The sequence below is a fragment of the Grus americana genome, chromosome 5 (assembly GCF_028858705.1).
Source record: "Grus americana isolate bGruAme1 chromosome 5, bGruAme1.mat, whole genome shotgun sequence".
NCBI lineage: Eukaryota > Metazoa > Chordata > Aves > Gruiformes > Gruidae > Grus > Grus americana.
This window is the reverse complement of record NC_072856.1, coordinates 45840529-45863890: the sequence shown is the minus strand read 5'-3', so window position 1 is coordinate 45863890 and position 23362 is coordinate 45840529. Positions and strand designations below refer to the sequence as shown.

The 23362-nt window shown below is 46.7% G+C and overlaps 1 protein-coding gene across 5 annotated transcripts in view; it reads right to left on the bottom strand.

The window, feature by feature from the left end:
- Positions 1 to 800: 800 nt before the first annotated feature.
- The window catches only part of ESRRB (estrogen related receptor beta), a 134631-nt gene continuing 112069 nt past the window's right edge, over positions 801 to 23362 (bottom strand). For 2 of the 5 annotated variants that reach the window (XM_054827012.1, XM_054827011.1), the window contains exons 4-7: positions 18579 to 18689; positions 17790 to 17951; positions 11560 to 11829; positions 807 to 5231 (exon numbers count right to left, since the gene is read on the bottom strand). In XM_054827012.1, coding sequence (XP_054682987.1) covers positions 4987 to 5231; positions 11560 to 11829; positions 17790 to 17951; positions 18579 to 18689 — 788 coding nt within the window. In that variant the 3' untranslated portion in view covers positions 807 to 4986. Of the gene's footprint in view, positions 5232 to 11559; positions 11830 to 17789; positions 17952 to 18578; positions 18690 to 19237; positions 19293 to 21383; positions 21465 to 23362 lie in introns of those variants that run through there. The other 3 variants (XM_054827014.1, XM_054827015.1, XM_054827013.1) reach the window with 3 other exon arrangements.

Below are 23362 nucleotides of genomic sequence, written 5' to 3'. Positions count from 1 at the left end.
CTGCTTCAGATTGAGCCTGTTTAGACACATCATCCCAGTGAGTGCCACTGCCTGGAAGAAGGACATACCCATGTTGGCTAAGTGACATGCGCAGAGATGGCGGTGCTTACACAGGGCGTGGTGCTGTCTGCTCAACAGAGTCAGAGGCAGAATAAAAACCTGGCGTCCTTGTTTCTCACGTCTCTGCCCCAATTACCACAGCACATTTCCTTCTGCTTTCTCAAGCAGACATGAGCTTGCCCTCCTGCACAGCCTGACCACTAGATCAATGCAAATGCCATGACTTCAGCACTTGCACACACTTTATAAGCACTAGACAGCTGCTGTAATGCTTGCAACACTTATGATGTCACTGTTGGGTTTAAGCCAGTGGTCTATTTTATGATTACAGATTTTGTTTTTCACTGGAGCAACTTCAAGGCTTTTTCATCGCTAGCTCATGTTTGTTCTTTGCACCAGTGAAGTGTAGATTGTGGGGAGAAAATGGGTGAGTGGAAGAAACAGAGCAGTTCATGGCAGAGACTGACAACAGTGCCTGTCCAACCAGTCCTCAGCAAAGCTAGTCTCACAAAAACTCAGAAGCTTGCTGAGATTTTCTTTTCTGGACATGGGAAAACACCAAATGAATGTTTCTAATTGCAAGGGCTGGGGCTCTCCTCCCATTAATCAGTATGCCCAAACCATGCCTTCCCCCACCCCAGCCTCTTCCGTGGGGCTATGTGCATCCCAAGGGACAGAACGGAGCAGCTCCTAAACACAATAAACATTACTCTGTCTGGGTTAGTTTTTACATTTCTGTCTTTTATTTCTTGTTTTGTTTGAAATGACCTGTACCACAAGAATACAATTTATTTAACAGGTTTTTTTTTCTTTTTTTTTTTCTTTAAGGAGCAGATAATAGTTAAGTAGATACTGTTTATTTCACTGTCTATAACTCCCTGCATCATTCTCACAGCCTCTGTCTCTCTGGCTTCTCCATATAACCCAGCCACAAGAACAACACAGTGGCCTTTGGCCACGACTGATTATAGCTTGTGGATGCAAAGTGGAAGCTCTTTTTCTCAGCTCCAATTGGTAATAAAAGCTCAACAAGTTACATTCTAGGGTCTTTCTCAATGACTTTCCCCTCTAATAGCTGCTTACACGTTTCTGATGCAGCATGTTTTATTTTATATATTTGTAATAGTTTAAAAAAAGAGATGACTTAGCTTACAAAGAGAAAAATAATGCCCCCTTAGCATGAGCAATACTGCAAGGTTCTGATTGTTGTGTGGGGTTATAACTTCACAGTTTTGCTGCGAGGTGTAATGCCCAAGTTTCCCCAGAAACCTAATTGCGTGGTATTTTAGCTTCCCTTTTAATTGATCCCCATGAAATTTATTTTGCATTACAGGCCAGACACTGCTGTTCTCAGAAAGGAATGTGCCCAATGCAGAAAGGCTGGTCACTTGGGAAGAATTACCTTTTGTAGTAGCTGACGGGTATGTGGTTTCTGTTATCCACACATGCAAATCAGGGGCTGGAGCTGCTTTTACCACAGCTGCTGGATGTGGGCTTCATGCTTATTCACTGTCACTGAAACACTTACCTCTACAGCTGTGCTTTTCTTTAAGTTGTAGAGCCCATTTGTGTCCCCAGGCTCAAGCTCCATCATCTCTTACAGCTGTATGGCACTGACTCTGTGACTCCTACCTTACAAATGAACGGCATAAAGAGCACTGACCCAGAACCCATTTCCTAGTTCATGTCTCAACTTCCACATCCCCAGACCTTTTTGTAAGAGACTGTCAGCATTCAAAGACCTAAACAGCTGCTGAAGCCCCATTTCCTACTTCAAAGCACACTGGGAGGACTACACTAAGATGTTGCCCTTCTCTGCAAGCCCAGCTCGCTAAGTAGCTGGACATGCTCCTCAGTTGTGGCAGCGTCATAGTGCTAGTGATGCACAGCAGATCAGAATAACTAGGAAGAAATGTGTGTGATTCCTACACTGGTCTGAAGGGCCCAAGAGACCTGACCTGGTTCCCAATTTAAGATGGTACAAGCCTTTTAAGAGTTAAATCTAGACAGGTGTTTCTGTCCCAGTTCCTGGGAAGAGTTTGCATTCCTTGCTTAAAGAGATTAATATATGCTAATTACTGCCTAGTTCAGTTTCCATCCTATTTCAGAAGCAATGCAAACATTTCCAGGCATATTATTTTGAAGTAATGGGGGATATCCAGATGGGCTCCAAGGTTGTGCAGCTGTAATGGAGAAAGAAGGTCCTGGAAAAAAATAAATCTGGTATCATTATATTGTTCTGCCAAGGCAGGAGTTGCCTGCATACCATAGCCCTATGCTAAATAGCCAGCAGACTCTGTGGGCTAGAAGCTAACTCAGCAGTTCTCCAGAATCATGTTTTGTAAATAGCTCGCTCCCTTGTTCTGGAAAGCAGGCCTGAGTCCAAATACAACAAAGCTGGAAGAGCTTTTTTTTTTTTTTTTGGTAAGTGACCTTTCCAGCCAGGGTCCAACAAAGTAAGAATTGCTTCTTAGGATCTTTTCAGCCCATTTTGGGACAGCTACCTTTGCACAGCAGGTCAGGACACAATGTGCTGTGGCTGAGCTGGGGTGGCACCCGGCAGGGAAGCAACAGCGGTCAAGTGAGTGAAACCTACAGGCGATAGTGCAACCCAGCACATTTGTGAGAGCGTTCATACCACAGCTGGAAGGAGTTGCCAAGGTGCAGCACATGACAAGCTGACTCTGTAGCGATGGCGTGCATTTCTCTTTGGTCCCTCTCAGTCACAGATGGGTACAGGGATCTTGAGCGCAACCAACAGCCTCTCATTTTCTCCCTAGCTGCCTCTGGGAGGGAGCTGGGGAGGGAAGCACAAGTATCTGTTCAAAGCACAAGGCCACTGTGTAATTGCTACTGCTGTGAGCATGGAAGCAGTCCCAGCTCCTACGTGCCTTCTGCCCCTTAGGTCTCTGTTGGTTTACTAATATGCCTGAAGCAAGACTAAATTCCTTTTATCAAGTGAGTACAACATGAGTGGGAGTAGCTATGACTGTGTAGCTCACAGTGAGGAAAACTCAAAGGAGACGGAACTGAACTGACCCCAAGTACCAGGAGTGGGCTGGCAACAAGAGCTAAGAGGTCAGAATCAGTTAGTGCCCCCAGTCTCTGAGCTAGCCTGGGGTCAGTTCTGCAGCACTGACGGCCTGGCTGTGACACGTTCCGCTCCAGTAGAAAACAAGCACCCACTGTCTCCCTGATCACACACCTCAACCCCAGTTCGGAAGGCTTCCTGCTGGGGGGCAAGTAACCACTCTGCCACACCACATGTCTCCTGGGCTAGCCAGGAAGGGATGGAAGCTTGAGGGGATCAGAGGCAGTAGAGCTAGTGGTGTCTCAAATGTAGCTCAGAGGCTTTTTCTCACCTCTACTGCCATGCCATTGACCACAAAACGGACAATGCATTCAGGTTTCATCAGTTCAGGCTGGCTCAAAACTAAGTGACCTAGAAAATAAAATCTCAGAGAACACCAACAGCCAGTTTTGTCAGTCACCCACATTTCCTTCTGGCTACTGGGGGAGGCAGCAGTTGTGGTTTAGGCAGTAGATCTAAACCAGGTCTTGGAGACAGCAGGAACCTGGTTACATGAGAGGAGTAAACAAACATGCCCCCACTTCTTCTCTCACCACCTCAAGGTCAGGTATTTGCTTTCCCATCAGTGAGAACACCTCTTACCAGGCCCAGGTATAATCTATGCTAGGTCTTTTGCTGCTGTTGAGGATAATGGGATGAGGCAGGGGAAGACAATAGTTGGGATATCAGGGGTTTCATGCCACCCTCTTATTTCCCTAGGCTGCCACAAAAAAGCAATCTCTCAGGCTCAAGAGCTGCCTCCTCTGAAAAGCAGTGCCCTTGATTCCTAACTAGCATTTGGCAATAAGCCTAAGTCTCTGTGGAGGCAAAGACCTATCACTTTAATGAACTCTAGGAAAGCCCTGGTTTGGGGTGTGTTTATACTTGGGCAGTAACCATGCAGACAAAGCCTTGTCTTCTCTGCCACAAGGAACAAGTGGGGAATGGCACTCAGCTGAGCTGAAGAGGCAGGTTCGATACACTACAGGGTGAAAAGTGTGGAAGAATTGTAGTTAGCACCACATAGGAGAGGACACAGAGATTATCAAGTCAACCCAGCGCTGAAGCGTAACATCGGGCTCTTTTCTCTTTTTCTTGCCATCTGGGAAAGAAGATTTGCATTCTCTCAGGATCATACATCCTACCTCTTCAGGGGCCTGCAGGGATTGTACATGGGAGGGACTAGCCAGGCGTAATGACACACTGTACAAGGTCGCAGAATATCTTACAGAGTTAGGAGCATCTTTCCCGGTAAGAAGTGGGGCCTGTATGTACAAGTGTTAGCTGTCGCTAGAGGAGCCTGGGAGGCAGCCATTTTGATCAGGAGAGGTCCAGCAGCACTCTTGTCCAAAGAAGCATCTGCTCTATGATTAGAGCCAGAAAGGTGACAAAAAGGACCCTGGCTGCTTCCCTTTCTATCTGACCCCTCACAACACCAGCATGTAAAGTTTATATTGACTCCATTCTTCCTCTTTTCCTGCTTCTGTCCCCACTCCCCCTCCTGCACTGGTGGAGGGAGCTGGGGAGCAGGCGGCCTGGACAGCACTGAGAGCATCACTGCTCAGAGGGGCCGAGCCCCGATGACCGCCTCAACAAGTGCAAGAGCATATTCTGGTATTTCCCACAGAGAAAACAAACAAACAAAAGAGAAACAGGTGACTGATTAAAAGAGTTTCCCCCCTCCTGTACACGAGATTTTGCAGTCACGCCGACAGATAGACATTAAATAATTCTTCCACAATAAATGATTGGAGATAAAAGCCGGCGGTGGCTGCTGCTGCTGTTTGGATTGCTCCAGTGTTTGCATCTTTGTTTCTAGTTTGTTCCCCCGCCACTGTCGGCTGGCGCTGGGGCTGTCAGACCTTTGCCTCTAGCATTTCTAGGAAGAGTTTATGCATAGGAACCTTGCCCTGCAGTTTGATGCTGTAGAAGTGCTGCACAGCTTTGGCAGCCGTCTGCCGCAGGAGAGGCAAGGTCAGGAGCAGCTTGCCTGCTCGCCGGGGCTCCTCGTTGCGCTGACTCAGCTCGTAGTCCTGCAGGGCTTCGTGGAGAAGGTCCTGGAGTTTCTGCACTGCATCCATGTCCTCTATGTGCATGGAGTCTGGAGGGAGGGAGAAAAGTCAGCAAACAGACAAGTCAGACATGAGGAAGGAAATCCTTCATGGTCTTGAAGCTAATGATGCTTTCTTTCCTTTTCTTACTTTTCTGGTTTTTTGGGGGTTTGTTTGGGGTTTTTTTGTTTTGGTTTTGTTTGTTTAGGGGGTTTTTTGGGGGGTGTTGTTATTTTGTTTTGTTTCTTAAGGGAAAGCAAACACCTTGCTGGCAGGTGTTGGTGCTGCTGCGGTGAAGTTCAGCACCAGCCCAACGAGTTGGCCCTAGCAGTGCAGGGACAGTAAGGCTGCAAGGGGTGGGTGACCCACTGTGGCCTGTGCGCTGCCCATTTTGCCAGCCACCCCAAGGCTGTGCAGGGGTCAGCCGGGGGACTTTGTGCCTTGCACATTCACTTGCCCTCCATGCTCCTTATGGAGAGAGTCACCCTGCAAGGGGCAGCAGCTGCTGTGCTGCCACTTGGGAGCAATCTCATTAAGAATAATTAACACTGCTATAGCGCTTCATCTGTCTAAACTGCCTAATTGCCATGCAGCTGCTCAGGGTGTCAGCAAGACAGAAAAGCCCCAGTAGGTCACAACCAGTATGCTGAGGGGTGTTGCCAGCCCCACCTTTGTGGGTATGCCCCTGTTTTCAGAGATCGCCAGCAGCTGCTCAGGGAGCTTCATGCTTCAGTAAAGGAAACCCGCGCCTCCTGCAAGGCCTCTTCTCTTAGGCTGCCAGTTAGATTTCTACAAGTTGCCGGAGGGGCCAGCAGGGTTTGTGAGGCCAGCACAGCTCCTTGGTGTGTCTCTGCAGCTGGTAGTGACCCAGTCCGGGGTCCAGCTGGGGAACCCGAGTTGAACACAGGCTGCTAAACTTGTGAGTAAGTCAGAGTGACAGAGAGCAGCACCAAAGAGCAGAGAGGATAGATTAGAGAAGCTAACCAGGCACAGCATCACTGAAGGTTTTTCTCCCTTTCATCTTGCTGCTACTTGCTTCTTCCTTACAACCCTGACAGAGCTGGAGACACTGTTCCCTTGTCTTCATTGTTCAGAGACCTTTAATCGATACCAAACCCACTGATAAAGATTCCTGCCACAGGGCAATGAATCCAGAAGCAGCAGCAAAGGGACACTATGGCAAGCACACATGCAAACACATAGCTGCACTGTCTGCCACTGCAGCCAGGCTAGTGTGGCAGTGCTCTGGCTCAGTCCACACGTATACAACACAAATGTGAGGACATGGGTTCCTCAGTGTGACAGCAGTGAAGGGGAAGAAAGCTGGCTGAAGTGCCAAAATCTCTTTAGAAAAATGTGTCATCTCTGTGGAGAGTGCAACACAAATTAGAGACTGTGAATTTCATAAGATACATGTACAGTAAATGCTATTTATGATGTGTGATTTATAAAGTATTAAAACAGTTGGGAAAATATTATGTCTAGCAAGAAAGCTGTTTAAGAAGCTGTTTAGAAGGAATGTACTAATTAGAGGATATTAAAGGGTTCTATTTCCAAGAAGCCTACTGAGGAAGGACTGTTCTTGCTGCATTTGGTTTTTGTATCCAAGAGACCAGGCAAAGAAGCTCAGAGAACGGCTGGTAGGTCATCACAGTGACCTGAGCTAGCCACAGAAGCTGATTCTGAAAAACAGGGAGGGAGAAGCATGTTGCCAAGTCAGTCTGGCAACTTCTCCCAGCCAGGTAGCACCCCTGGAAAATTTCCGTGCACCATCCAGGAGAAGTGAGTGGGATCTGTTTCCTGCCAAGTTGCAGAGGTAATTTTGGAGACTGGAAGCATCAAGAGCTGGAGCTTGGAGACAAATGTCCTCCAGCCTTTCTGTTTAATGCCCTTCTGGCTAGGGGCACAAGGGGGAGAAGTAATCACAGCCCAGAGTTTGCAGACCCCAGTGGGTGCTAAAAGCACCAGGCAACAAGCCATGCTTCAGGTCAAAGTGGGTGCTCTGGATTTGGGTACTGATGCTGCTGTACAGTAGATAGAATGCCAAAGCTGTATCCTTCTGCCACCTGACTTCTGTAAGGTAATGAGACTTAACAGCACTGAATAACCAGATGGATACAGGGAGAGGAATTGGGGAAATAAAGATCAAAGCCTGCCCCACTCCCCCATTCTTTGCTGAAAGAAGCTCAAAATTGGCAGCTGACTGCAAAAAATAAAATAACATTGCAGGATTAATTTCCTTGCAATCCATCAGTGAGCTGGTGTCGATGGCATTGATAAACTGTTAATTACAAAATCAATAGCTATGAATTTTTACAGCTGTCAGAGCACTGAGGTGGAGGGAGGCTGCCTGACCATGTCCCTGAGGGTCAGCTGGCCCAGAAGTGAGGCTTCATGTCGGGAGCCCTTCTCAAGCACTGCTGGCTAGGGGTACAGGGCAGGTGTGAGAAGGGACAAGGCCCACTGCCTCCTCACCCGACTCTTTTCTTGCAGCTTCTGGCAGGAGCAGGAGCAGCAGGGACCTCACAGGACCCATTAGTACAGAATTTGCTACGCATCCCCTTGCTAGATCCAGACCTTGCTCACTCCATCCTAGCACTAAAATGCATTGGGGAAAAAAAAAGGGGAAATAAGGTTTGGCCAGTCTGGGATGTCCTTAAATGAACATGTGCTGCGTGCTAACCTGGAGGGCTCAGCACAGATTGTATCAATTTGTTTTCCTGAGGAAAGAGGACCTAGGAATGCCTAAGGAGGGACTGCTGGCTCTGAAGGGTAACAAGTCTACAGCACCCTTACTCTGTCAAAAAATGGGTGATCATATTGTTGGGACTTGCCTGCTGCTCTGGGCATTAAGAAATCATTTCTCAGCTCTCTAAAATGCACTTACTAAAGACAGAGTTTGCTTGAATTATCTTTGTCCCAGCAGGTGTGTCCTTGGTGCATTACACTGAGGACTCAGAGATCAGCCACAGCTCTGGCAAGGCCAGCCTATTGTCAGCTTCTTGTCTAACGAGCAGTGTGTGAGCTCCCACTTCTGTTTTTCATTTGTTTCAATTCCTAGAAACAAAGGGTCAATATGCTCAGGGCTGTATAGAGGAGAGGAAAGTCCCTAGAAGCTGGGTTGCATGAGCAATTACACCCAGCAGGAACAGGGGAAATGCAGGAATTCATCTATATGGGAGGCAAGGCAGAAAGCGGTCTACGCAGCACAGGTGCTAATCTAAGTGCTCAGCTTTAAACCCTGTCTCTGACCCACAGGAGCTGAGGCCTGGCCCAGAGGTAGTCTGCATTCCTGCCGTTTTAGGAATCAGCTATTTGCATGCAAACACATACATGCAGGCTCTGCAAGTTTACTCCATGTCAAAAATACACTAATAACTTATATTAAAAGAATGTGAAGGTTGACTGTGAAGGTTACATTGCCCTATTGTAGCTTCCTTATGTGTGTGTTGTGAGCGGCTTTAATTACATGAAAAATGAGATCTCGTGCTTTACTTTCCTATGTTCCAATACAAATAACAAAGCAGGATTTTTGTGGATTATGCTCCTACATAGCTGCACTAGGAGAAACCCATGAAGTCAGAATGGATTTTCCCATCCAGCTGAGAATATGCTTTGGGCTGCACCTCCTGACTCTTACCTTGGCTTCTTTACTCCACAGCACTGGAGCAGAACCCCAAAGCAGCTGATGAGTGTTGGTTGTTCTGCTCTGTCTTTGCTCAGTGTTTCTCCACTCCTGATGCAGACTGTTCCATAAGGCTTACCCTGGACTTAGTCCTGCCAGCGCAGTGAGCAACATCAGCAGAGAGTGCTTTTGTTGCACCATGAAGAACTTGACAGCACCAAGGCTCAGGTCCTGCAGTGTCTCTGCTCATAGCATGGCCCAAATAAATGTCCCAGAGTCACACTTATCCTGTCACAACCACTACCTTAGCACTTCAGCCCCTCTGAGGAACCCTTCTCCCTGTTTAATCCTGTGACCTTCCTGGTAGACAGGTGGCACGTTCTTTAACAAGAGTTGATTACATCGCCAAAAGCCACTGTCCCACAATCGACAGAAGCCAGCCTTGGCCATCTGCCCATCCTGGTTCAGTGGCAAAATGAAGGCAGCAATTAGAGCTAAAAAAGCAATATATGAGAAATTGAAAAAGGGAACTAGATAGCAATTTATATGAATCAGAAGTTATGAAGTGTAGAAAATCGATAAGGGAAGTGAAGGACATTGGAGGAAAATCCATGGCTGGAAGGGCTAAGGACAGTAAAGAAGTTTTATAAATATTTAAGAAATAGAAGAAAAATGACCATTTGTAGGGGGGGTCTTTCACCTGGAGATGATTAAACTATTAATAGCAGTGCAGAGGAGACAGAAGTCCTCAGTGAGTATTTCTGTCCTGTTTAGAAAAAAAGAAGTATTATGTACCCACGTTATATGAAGATGATGAAGACTTCTTAGTCTGTTGTTTATGTAAGAAGATGTTAGACATCTGTTAGGGACAAACTTTACAGAAATCAGCAGAGCTGGATAACTTCACTTTAAGAGTTCTAAAATTGCTGGCTGAGGTCCATCTAGGGCAGATTAATGATTAACAAGTCTTGGTATTTTTGAGAAATTCAAGATGACTGGAAAAGTTTGAATGATGCATATATTTTCCTAGGTCTCATCTGATAATTTCCATGCTAGTCTGATGTCAATCAGGGCAAAATAAAGGAAAAAAAAAAGTGATGTCCAATTAAGACTTACAAAATGGTATTACAACTACTGCCAGTCAACACAATACTTTGGAATAGAGGTCTTGTCAAATAAACCTGATTTCATTCTCTGATGAGATTACAAGTTTGGTTGATAAAGTTAACTGCATAGATATAATAGACTTAGGCTTTTATAAGGCACTTGGCTTAGCACCACAGGACATTCTCATTAAAAAATTAGCACTATGCAATATCAATAAAGCACACTTTCAATTGATTAGTAACTGGCTAGATGACAGATTTCAAAGTAGCTATCAGTGGTGAATCATCCCTGGAGGAGGAGTTTTCTAGTGGAAATCCACAGGGATCAGTAAAAAAAACAGATGCTACTCAACATTTTTATCAATGAGCTGTAAGTGATTTATTTTTTTCTTTTAAATTGCTGCTGCTAAGAAGTATGGATGGCAAAGAGGAACAGAATAGTGTAAAATGGTGAGGACAGGGCAGCCTCACAGCATTATGGACCACTTGTTTACACTTGAAGTAATACATCTATAGCCAAGGAATGCAACTATGGAACAGGAACTTTATCATGTCAAGCTGGCAGGTGTAAAAAGACCTGGGGTCATAGGACACAGCTCAAAGACCAGGATCTGGAGCCTGAACTCAAGCAAACTGATGTTAAAGATATGGTGCCATTTTTTTTTTTTTAAACTGAGAGAAGTAGTCAGATACCATGAAAGATGTAGATTTCCCCTCTTTAATCCCTTCAGCTTCACACTGGGTGTCTTTCTGCAAGGGGGCTTTAGCCAAACACAAATATTGGACTCACTGTCGGGCTGCAAGGGTGAATTCTGTGACCTGCATGATGCAGTTTGGCAAGGAGATCTGATGTGAGACAGTGAGACTCAAGGGATATAGAGGGAGCCCTCGTCACACAGTAGCTTTAGCAGTTTCCCTTTCGGAAGGTACTACCGAGCAAATACATGCCTGGCTTTTGTGCAACATCAGTGCAGCACAGAGCACCTCTTGTGTCTCCCACAGCCTGATGGATTGAGGGCTGCAGCCCTCCCCAGACTGAGATGGAAGGCACGGGGCTGAGGGCCCAAGCCTTTCTCATCCTCTTCACAAGAAGAAATGGAACAGGCAACATAAGGCTTCTTGCCAGCATGTCTTACTCTCTACCATCCAGATCTACTCTGTGTCCCAGTTAAAGGGGGATTCAGTGTCTGTGGTCACTGAACATCTCCAGGACAGGCCCAGGCAGCCCCAATCCCACAGCTTTTTGTGGTATTTGAAATTGGGACCAGGATTTCCCTGTCTGCTGTAACTGACCAACACTACTGAGGTGGATGCACGTGTGGCCCACATCCCCTTTTCTGAACTCACGGCACTGGAGTCAGCTTGCCAGTGGAGAAGGGCTTCACAGCCTTTCCTTTACTGCCAGAAACCAGCAGCCAGCCCATCCCTGCCTGGCTCCACTCCCTAATACAGCGCCGGAGCATAGCTGGGGCTCTAGCAACGGCAAGCCTCATTTCTTCCTGCTCTCCAAGCTTAGATCCTGCTCTGTGGACAGAGCGGAGCCTTGAGGATGTTGCATTACACAGGCAGAGCAGAGTCTTGGGCAGCAGGCTCTACAGCATGGACCTTGACTCCCTGATTGTGAGGCTGGCTGGGCCAGGGCCGTACCTGAGTTGGCGAGGGCCAGAGCTTTGAGCGTGACAAACTCCTCCTTTTCCACCTTGAGCTTCTTGTAGCGGCGCACCAGTTGTAGGATGGCCAGGTAGAGCTCCAGCAGCCCTGTTAGACGAGAGTGCTCTTCATCCATGATGTAGTCCTCAGCATAGACAAGCTTGTCCTCATACGGCAGGGAGCGGTACACAATGCCCAGGATGAGGATTTCCATCCAGGCACTCTGCAGGAGGCTCATCTGGTCCCCAAGGGAGAGGTTGGAGAACCCTGAAAGGGCAAAAAGACAAGCAGGGTCAAATGGATGTGCAGCAAAGCCTCTAGGAGCCTGGGGACCTTGCTTTCCCAGGAATTCACCGCAAGCACTCTCCCCCATTGGCCTGCTGCCTTCAAAAAAAAAAAAATAAAAAAAAGCTTACTAAAGTGACCCTGTCTCTGTGGTAGTCAGCACACATGGACCTTACCCTTCTCTTCGCTCCCATACCCACCCACAGCCTCAAATGGGACTCCTGATGCCTTGACTGCGTTTATGGCAACCAAAGGTTAATGATAACCTCTTTTCGGTGATCTCTGCTTCTTCTATAGCAGCAACTGTTTTGTACCACATTGTCCTGCTCACTGTGCCCCTGTAGTTTTGTACTGCAGCCTATTTAGTCTGCCCCAGCTGACCAAAGAGCAGAGAAGAGCTCCAATGGCAGAAAACAGGGCTTCTGATTCACAGGCCTGAATTACAAACGTTATCACAATCTCTCATTTTGGCCAACGTGAGAAAAGGTCCTGCCACAACAGAGCACTGAAATGTATTCAAAAGCTGAACACATTTGTGAACAGAATTCTCTTCTATTCTTCATCACTCCCCAAGCTCCACACCATCAACTTTCTGTACCTCACAGCCAGCAACCATAACCACTGTCAAAAACACCTTTATGGTGCCATACAAGTACCTAAATCATGGCCAAACCCAGCAGCAATGGAACCAGCACCCAGCAGTGAACCAAGTCATTCTCCTCAAATACAGAAAGAGCAATCACTGTCTGGAGATAGACCCCCCTGACAGCCCCAGAGCTCACTTGAGAAAGTGGAGAGGCTGAAACACAGAGACACTGTCTGCCCCAAGGCGGGGGAAAAAAAAAAGTGCATGGGAAGGAAAGCTGTGTCTGTTAAGTCCTCTGTACCAGGTACCCAGACCACAAAAGATCTTGGGAGGCAAGCGCTGTACAACAGCCATTACAGACAGAGATGCCAAGCACAGTGTGTCAGTCCCATCTAAGCAGCTCCGGCCCACCACTGACAAGCAGAGACTGTACTTTCTGGCAGCCCCTTGTGTCTAAAGGTTCCCAGGGCTGTGAGAGAATGGGACACCCAGGCACCCTTCAGCTGGGAGGGCAATGCTCCACCAGCCTCCCCTGCCAGTTTTCTCCCCAGATGTTTTTTAAGCCTCAGGGCTCACCAAGAGGCCTGTGAGCTCATTAGCTTCTGTCCAGGAGCTTCCCAGTCCCACTAGCTGTGTGCTAGGCTCAGCCAGACTCCTTTATCCCACAGCCCTCCCTGCTCACAGTTCTTGGCCCCGCACTGGGACCTAGGTAGCCAGCCACCATGATGATCATTTGATTTCTCTTGTTATCAAGTTGGCAATTAACAAAAGAGCTGATGATTGCTATATTGACTGACTGTGGGTTCTCTTTTTCTATCTGCACTATCTCAGCTGGGGAAGGGAAGGCAGAAGGGTGGGTTAGTGGTATTTATTTATCACTATGCCATGTTTTGTGTTTGTGTTGCCAGGGGAAGCAAAGGGTGATAATGGCCTGGCAGCCCTTGGACATCCAATTTCCCTTATCAGGCCACTGAATAGAAAAGAGGCCCCAGGCCACATTAATTAACAGATACCAATCAGCTGTCACGTGTTGTGTGTGCAAGGTCTGAGGGGAGCAGTGGGTGGGAGGGAAGAATCAATAAACCATTGGGGGCGAGTGCCAGAGGGAACAGCTAAAGAGGAGTCCAGGCTACTGGGGAGAAGAGCTGCAAATCCAGCTCCATGACTGTGAGATTGATTCCTGTACAGCACAGCCTGTGCTCCACATAGCCCTGTACCTGGTGAATCCCACCCCTTGCTCAGGCTGTGAGTACTTCAGGGGTGCCTCATCCTTTGCCTCACCCTTCTGCAGTCAGCACTGTGCTGCTCCTGAATGCAGCCCTCCTGACTGAATCCTAGTGCAGGCTGATGCAGCTTGAAGGCTTGGAATTGTGTCTCCCCAGGCCTCCCACTTGCTGCACAGGGAACTGATGAGATTAGCCCTGAGACAGGGGTTGTGGTGCTGTGCACAGCCACTGTCCTAGTCTCTAGCACCTGGAACCTCTCGTTTGGTCACCCCTCTCCTAGCTCTGACCACAGAGAACAGCCCAGCATTTGGGCTGCTGCCGTAAGTCCAATTTCTGGGTCAGTCACATGGACTTTTTGCATCTTCATTCCTCATCTGGATTACAAAAGGGGTTATGCCATCGCCTCACTGCGATCTGCGAACGGAATTTGTTAAAGATTGAGAAACAGTCATGTAGTAGAGCGACAGGATTCAGGACAGACATGGCTCGTACTTTTCTGCTACAAATTAAAGTAGAAAAATTGACTTAACCCGAGCAGTAGCCTGTACATCCAGCATCTCCGTTAATCACTCCTTCCCAGGGGCAGTTATGGCAGGTGGGAATTGCACAGGAGGGACCATGCTTTACCCTGTGCCAAGGAGAACAGAAGAGCCAGCTGCAATTGCCCTACCCACTGGGGAAAGCCCCCTGCCAGAAGCACTCCAGGATGGTCAAGGACTCCAGCTCTGGCAGGAGGGAGGGAGCGCTGTGGTGCCAACACTGGACTTGAAACCTCTGACAGAATTGGGACCCTTTTCCTCTAGCGTTTACACATGTAGAATGCAAGGGCTGGAGAGCTGTGCCTGTATCATTGCAGTCAGCACAGACAAGGGAAGATCACATCACCTGGGGTCTCCCATGCTATAAAACTTGAGACCACGAAAGGTAAATGCTAATTTCACCTCGCCAAAATCACAGGCTTGCTATTATAGGTTTATAACACTGGAGAACCTCTAGCTGTGAAATTCATCTGCCTCGCTATCTCACATCTCCCAGGAATTGCTAGAATCCAGCCCTTTTGCATTCCTGAGCTGTTTGAAGGTACAGCATCCAGAAAGTACCCTTAGTGATCTGTTTCTTGCTCCTTTCCTCAGGTCTCATCCTGAAAGGTGCTGAATGCTCCACTGCCATCCCTATGCTCCCAAAAGAGGAGCCTCTGTCTCTAGCACAGGGCTGCATGCACGTTTCCCTTCTTCACAGTTGCAGGTTGAGAAAAGCTGCTTTATTTGCGATAGCTGATGTGACATTCAGGTTTTTTATTTTTTGTGATTTTTTATTTCAGTGGTTTGGCAATGGGAGCTCCCAGAATTAAAAAAAGTCACATAATTTGTGGCAAGTGGAGTTCATAATCTGTTAATTTATTATCATTTCTGTCATCCTGGAGGGCCATTAGCAGAGGTAATAAAGGGAGATGTAATTATAGGATCTGAGGCCACTCCAGACACAGCTGCTGTCACTCCACTTGCCATATTTCATTCTGTGCTAGTACTATCGTCTTCCTAGTGAGAACAGCACAACAGCTACCCTGGGAGAACCTTCGTTGTCACCTCTTGAGAGAAGTCTTGTCTCCCTGCATCAAGGGACACAGAAAAGGTAGATGTTGTTGAAAGGCAATTAGCACAGGGGGGAGGGTGAGTAGTGGGGAGGGGGCCTCATACAGAAGGGGACAACTCCACAATGCCTAAGCGTGGCTTTTGAGCTAATGGCTAATAAGGCTATTGAGCTAATAACATTTGCTAAACACCATTAAATCATGCTTTCTTGTTATCATAGGAGAGTGTCTTTAAGCTTAAGTGGTTTTATTTGCTAACGCTGTGGGGTAGAAGTTTGTGCCGACACCTGGGATCCTGAAGGGTTGCTATGACTTTAATGTCACGATATTCTTTACCAATTCCAGTGTGGACACAAGGCAGGAATATGTAACTTCTGTTCCTTTCTCCATCTCTCTCTGTCCAAGAGTTCATGCACACAGGAAGCAATGTCCTGTTTTGCTCAAAATCCTTGGAAGCAGAAATACAGGACATGGATAATCTAGACACCTGGCAGTCTCCTGGCCCTGCCCTGCTCTGCCCCCTTGCTGCCTAACTCAGTATGTTTCATACTTGTTTCAGAACTATAGGGCATTTTGTTCAATTTTTATGAACTGTCTTTTATAATGGTTGTTTCTCAGTAGTGCTCCCTTGTGTAACAATCCCTGAGCTCTCTCCTGTACACAGTCCTGTTAGAATACTGCTGCTGCTCTGAACTGTGCCAGGCTGATGGCTGCTACCGTGTTGCAGGGCCTTTGATAGGATAGGAAAATACACAGAGAAAGTTGAGATGATGTCAAGGTATGTCCTGCCTGTCAGAAAGGAGAGGAAGAGCCCCTTTCACAGTGCAGGAGTAATCTCTACTATACTCCTGTTCTGGGATAATACCACGATGGCAGGCTGGAAAACTCTGTAGGAACTTGGAGCTGAGCATCCCACACTCATCCCACAGCTGCAGGCTAGGCAACTACAGCAGGGCATCCTGCACGAACAGAAATAGCCAAGGTTAGAAGAACAGTACCTCACTGAGCAGCTGTAGCAGCTAACTGCATTGCATTAAACCCACTCCTGTTAACACCTCAAGTACTGGGTTAGTAGAGCAATCCAGGCTGAGTTCCCTAATCGCCACTGTAACCCCACTTGTGATGAATCAGCCTCAGATGGATTCCAGCACTAGTGACGGCTGTAATCCCTGCAGGTACTACAGATCTCACATAAGAAGGGCAACACTGAGATTAACCTCTACTCAGAAACACTGTCCTGAAAAAATTTCTCCAGACTTTATAGTCCCACCACGTAACAGTCCATATAGCCCAGGAAATTACTAACTCTTGAGTCAGAGGAGGAATAGTCCCTCTGCAAAAAGATAAGCAGCCACAAAGAAGCCAACACAGGAGCTACAAAGAGAAGCAAAATACATGGGAGAACTAAACTGTCTGATCATTTGTGCTAAGGTGCCTCACCAAACAAGGAAGAACTTAAAGCCAAGAAGCAAAGCAAGAGAACACAGACCCATGAAGTGGAAGACACAGACAATGTGCAATATGGGTTAAATCTTGTGATCTTATGGTTTATGTGATATTCTCCTGGCACGAGGAAGGGGGACAGAAGGCAGGAGATAGCTGTAGTGAGCTGTTCATAGTGAGCATCTGAAGCAGTCTTTGGAAGGCAGCCAGGTAAACACCAAGGACATTCCTTAAGTTCTCTGGTCAACCTTTTCCACACCCAAATCCAACCTCTCTCTTCTTTTTTTTTTTTTTTCCCCCCAGGGGGCGGGCAGGAAACTAGAGAGAGGGGACATTTTCCCCTCCCAGTCCAAATCTTTGTGCCCAGAACCCCCTTGAGGGCCATGTCTGTTCCTTCAACGTGGGTCCATCCTACCTGCAGGTGTGAGACACTTGCTATGTCACTCAGTTGCACAGCCACCCTCATTGGTTATAGTCAGTGAGCCTTCAGCAACTAGTCACACTGTCAATAAGGTGTCCTCATTATTTGTTAGCATAGAAGCCTGGAGATTCACTGACAATAGTGAGTATGTCCTCCATCCCAAAGGGACTTGTTCTGTGATGAATCCAGTATGACAAAAGCTTTCCTGAGTCTGGGCAAGAATGCCCACTACATACAGGATGGGTCTTGTCATTAGCAGTAAAGTCTAGTCACTACCATAACATTTATTCATCTATACACACAACAGACCTAGGTCATGTTGATGCAGTGCAAAATCACTGAAGTTCACCATACCATCCCAAGGGCTGTTTCCCAAGTGCTTTTGCTGTGCCTCTCAATGCCAGGTACAACCAAGAACTTTATCATACCATCTCAAAGCTGCCTGCATAATCCAGGGCACGCACACATACAATCATCAATTTATGCACCTACACCATAGGCTATATTGGAGTTTGTTACGAATGAGAACCCCCCACAAGCAGTTTTCTGTGACAGTGATTTCCACCCATCACTCTATGTGAAAATCCTGGTTGAAGACAAAACTGATAAGCACAGTGATAAATAATACCTCGCTTTGCTGTTCATGCTTATGTCCTTGTAATTCCTTCTGTTTACCTGGGATGTGCTTTGCCCAGCCAATGATCACCACCAGTTCCCTGTCTGCCAGGTCACAGAGGGTTGTCAGGGCTTTGATGTCACTCTCTGGCATGGTTGGATCAGGCATGGCATAGATCTTCTCTGGCTCAGCCACCAGCAAGTGGGAGACGATCTTAGTCACTGCACATTTCAAAGAAGAAGTAGTTGTTGTATCTCTCATGACATATAACAGTAAAGAGTCGTAACACCCCTCTGTAGAAGGACCTTCCTGGGATAAGACATGACTACAGAGGCCAAAGGACCTCAGAAATGGTTTTGGTCACAACAGAATCTTCACTGCAGCTACACAAGGTGTAGTGATCTGCCTATGCCAAACCAGCTCTGTAAGGTGGTCAGCCATTGTCTCAGGTAGGTCCAACAAGGGGAGGAGGAAGCACGAATAATCAGTTGGTGGTATGTGGAAAAGTTTAGAGAACTATGGGTAGTATGGAAGAGAGAAATCAGCATGGGACCAGTTTCGTTAACATAGCTTGGATACAGGAAAAGATCAGAATATCACTAAATTGATTTACCTAATCTCCTAGGAAAGATCTGGTATTTAACCCTAGGTACAATGAATACAGCACCTGAGCTGTACCTTAGGCATACCTAATCTACCTCTGCACTACGCTCATAAGAAAAAAATCCAAGTGCTGGTGACTGATAGGGGAATCAGAAGTGACAGCTGCTCCATTGCACGTTTTGGGAGACCAATAAAAAGAAACATAGTTGTTGCTCAGAGCGCCACAATTCAAGACCAATACGTACGTGGCTTTTTAGCTGGGGGAGGGATCTGTAGGCTCAGGTAAGTGCTACTCTCAGAATCCAGTCTCCTCTTGTATTTCTGACGGCCTCCACGGACTCGATCCAGACGAACACCTGCAGGTAAAACAAGATAAATCCTCATGATTCCTTAGTGCCACAGGGAACCTTGACATGCAGATGCTAAAATTTGCTAAGTAAGACATTCCCCACACTCCAGAGAGCTTCCCTCTCCCAAACACTTGAGATCTCATCTGAACCCAGCAATCCCAATAATACCAGCTAGACTGCCTCCAGCTCTAACCATTCTGCTGTAAGCTTTATTTTTATTCAAAGCATTAATGAAGACAGAAATTAACCCATTCAAACTCTTGAATCACCATCAATCTGATGGGCAAATGAAAAGCTTCAGACCTCAATGCCCTCTAGATGATCTTGCTTTTAAAAAGAAAGACTTTAAATGTCAATCAAACCTGCAGTTATAAAAATAAGCTTTTAGATTGTTCTTAAAAATGAGAAGTTAAATGTTCTATGACCTCTCACTGTTTATATTTGAAAAAAGTGACCTATAGCAAATAGATTATGAACTATAAATTCAACAAAGATGTTTCAGCCTTGATCAAGGCAACTGTAATAAAAGTAGAACTCAAATAAACAGAAACCACCTCTACTACAATAAAGCAATGATAAAGCTCAAGTAGGGAGACACGGAAGAATTTGTTGTAGCTTTTTCAAAATACAGCAAATCGAACTGCAAATGGCACATTGAAAAGAGTTCCCGGTGACTGAGAAACACCAGTGACTACTGTCACCCCATGCAAAAAACCATAGCTGCATCAATAGACCTGGAACAGCAGCTCACCTGCTGTATTGGTACAAAATACAATGTTAAAAACAAATAGTGAAAAAAGCCACAGATATTTGCCCAATTGTCAGTTATTTCTGGCTAGCCACGTGGTCTCTGGTAATCAGTTGTTGTGAAATTGGGGCAATTCAGTCTTGCTGGGAAAAACAGCTATTGCAAAAAAAAAAATAATCTTTCAAGATAAATGTAGGAGCATTCAAGTAGAATAAAAATTTGAATTTACACTATACAAGTACTTCCTTAGAAACACACGAGTTTATCTAGTCTAATCACAGGAACCAATTATGTGATACACTTACTAATCACATCGAGCCATTAATATTTTGCAATCAATCCACTGCATAAACACAAACAACTAAAAGCAAACACTCCAAATCAGTTTTGAAGTGATGCTTTTTGAACAACTTGTACACCTGAAAAAACCTGCAGTCTGCTGACAAATATTCTCCCCTAGAGAGAGGCACATTTTTGTCACACTGTGCATTTCAATGCCGCATTTGCTTACTATGTCATGGAAAAGAGAAAGCTTTTAATGTAATGCTCACACCAGCCCCACTTGCACCACATAAAAGTGTTACTTGCCACAACATCTAGATCCTGATACTGTTCACAGCTGGAGCACCCCAACCAGCTTGACTGACAGTAGCAACAGCCCTGCAACAGCAAGAATAACCAACACCAACCAGGCCAACAGCACTCAGTTATACAGTCTGACAGCAAAATCTCTCTAGCAGTAGGAACAGCCACACGGAGGTCTAGGTGGCATTACCACAGCCATAGTGTGTGGGGACCGAGGGTCACAGACATGATGTTAGTAATGCTATATAGCTGCTTCCTTTTAAGAGTCCTGCTGCTCCCATTGAGCAGAAGTGGGAATGAGCAGGCCTGGAGCTCTCCAGAGCAAGGGAACTGCTGCTGCAAGTGGTTGCTATGGGAGGATGGTAGACATTGAAAGATGGAGAGAAAGACATGAAGCCAAATAAGTGAACTCAGATCAAACTGAGTAGTTTCCTTCCCCTGCCCCATTTTCTATTTCTTACTGAGTGGAGAATTCACTGACATCCCTAAGCATAAGTAGCATCTTTCTCCTCCATTACCTGATCACGTTTCTGAAAATGTTGCCCATTGCTTCTTTTACCTCCATTCCCAGCAGCAGGTCGCCTGTGGGCAAGATTCCTTCCTGGGAGCCCCAACAGATTTGAGAGTGTTTCAGAAATGTAAAAGTATGTGTTTCAGAGTATGTGAAAGAGTGATTTCAGAAAGGTCAGCCAGGAAATCCCAAACCTGAGATTATCTAGGGAGTTCACTGAGGAACAGCACTAATAAAGTTCTGGATGAAGCAGGAAACTTTCATTTCTGTCCATGATTTCTTTCCCTCTATAAATGCGCCCTGGTTTCCTAAGAAAGACTTCTATTCCATGCTCTGCTGAATGAATGACACCTACCTATAAGCCACGAGAGGAGGGACAGACAAAAATTTCAGAAACTGCCAGTAAACCAAGGAACCAGGTATGAAAATTAAAAGGGTTAGGAAGACATTGTTCAAAGAATATGGAGAAATCCAGAATAGGCTGCAGGACTTCAGACCTAAATCACAGCTCCCCAGAAGAGTCACAGGGGAGTCCATTCCTTCACGCCAGTGCACAAGATGTCAATGGTGTAGGGAGACGCCATTCTCAGCCCAGGAGAAAACAACACACAGCCCTCCAGGAGGCTTTTGCCATGCAGTTTGATAAGCAGTGGGGAGGGGGGTCTGGGAGGGGTAGGGAGGAAATGAGGGAAGGAGCTTGTTTCCTTCTCCCAAGGAGAAGCATGCCATCCTCCAGCGCTTGGCAGAGGGATGGCTGCACAGGTTGCAGCAGTATTAGGGACCCTCAATCAGATTATGAGGACACAAAGGACTTAAGTGCATTAAAAAAAGATAAGAGAGACACAGAGAGATTTACCCTCCATCCATCCTTCCCTCACTGAGCAGATAGAGGTCTGTTTGCCCAAGGACTTTGGCTTGTTAATTTTGAACAAGTGTTTGTCCTCCTCTTGTTCCCCATCCTGTGTGACACTCCTTGAGGCAAATGTTTTCAATCAGCGTTTGCAGAGCTACTGTTCTACTGTGTCGTCATCGCTCCAGCCACAGAGCCAGTGAATAGGCTGACCCCTACGTTGCGCATCTCAGCGCCAGTTGCTGAGTGCAGTGACCTGCAAGTGCTACAGCAAACAAAAGCATTTCAACCCGAGTCCCTGACTGTGACACTCCAGACATAAGCATCATGGCAAAATCCCTTCCCCAAAGATGTGACAGCCTCATGGGTCATATCTAGATGGAAGGAAAGGGCATGGCCAAAAATCAGGACCTGGTACTGAGCTGTGGTATTCAGGTGGCTGGGTAATGCCTGCTGTCCTACTTGATTTCCTCAGTGGCTGATTTTAAGATAGGCAGGCTGGTTACAATGCAGCTCTGAGAGGGATGCTCAAGGGCATTAAAATGGAGTGGGGAGGCGCAGTGGGTGAGCTCAGAGAAGCAGCACGAAGGAAAGCACTGAGCAGAGAAGAAATGGAGGGGGATGTAAACTGAGATATGAATGGAAGTGAGAGAGTGTAAGGAGAAGGGAGATGAGAGAGAGGGCTGGAGCAGGGCTGAGTGGTACATACGCTGTAATCCCAAGGGTGGATTTCACACCAAACGTGCAGCCACCTGTGCTTTAACTTCAAGGTGCAAGGGCAACTTACAAGATGCAGCTGGTCTGTACTGAAGACTCTTACATAGGATTTGGTGCCACAGCCTGACAACCAGACAGCAGAAAGAGAAAGCAGTTGCCTTCCAGCTCCTGCGCAAACCCATTTCTCACATGGATCACAACTGGCCAGTTCCCAGGAGAGAAGGCATTCATCCCACAAAACTGTCACCACCATGGGCACTCCTGGACACCTCTCCTTGACAGTATCAGCAAGGAGGGGCTGCTAGAGCAGCAAAAGGAGGGCTTATATACAAAATGTGAGATGCAACAATATAGGACAAAGTTTGGGAAGTACCACCCCTTGATAACCTTCCTTTCTGGCAGCTGCTTCATCATAAATGAAGGCTATCTGTGCTGGAGACATCCCCCCTCCTCCCACTCTTCTGTGTTCCAATGAAGTACTGCTGTGCATTGAATCTTGTTATGTTTTGAGGGACCTTGCATAAAAGTCCTGCCACCCCATCTGACCTAGGTGTGGAGCTGACCCCAGTGTCCACCATGGGGACTGAGTTCCACCTCACTGGCAGCACACTCTCAGCTCCTGAGCCCCCTCTGACCTAGCAGGGAGGAGGGCAGGGCCAGGACTTCTGCAGGACATTTCTGCTCAGCATGCTGCCTGGGGTAGGGATGTCAGTTTTCTAAGCATCCTGTGGGTGCCACTCGTGTTCCAGGCGCTATTGCAGAGAGGTGTGTGCCAGCACCAAGCCTGTGCAGTGGGAGAGCTGATCTGCTGATCTGTTCAAGCTCCCTGCATTTCTCTGACATGGCCCTCACAGAGATGTCTGCCCGACAACTTTGGGATCAGATGTCCCCTTGCTGACTTGATAACATCAGGCTTTGAGGGTTTTTTTCTTAATGGAAGTAAAATAATTCCAGCTTTTTTTAAAAGCTGGATCCAGGCCGAGTCTGTCGGAAGTAAAAATAGCCGAGTATGCAGAGGCAACAGAACACAGAGTCAGGTTTAGTTTCTCTTTTATTTTCTGGGGACTAAAAATACTCTTAAAAGCTCTGTGAAGCTAAGCCCTGGCCAGTGGGAAATGCAGTCTAGGCCCAATATCAGCTGTCGTGTCAAATTACTAGCCTCACCTCACTTTCCATCGAGTCCTATCACATGCCCATGAATTGATAGGAACAGAAAGATCTATCTTGCCAAAAGAGCTAACAGAGGAGCCAAGCTACAGGGTTTGCAT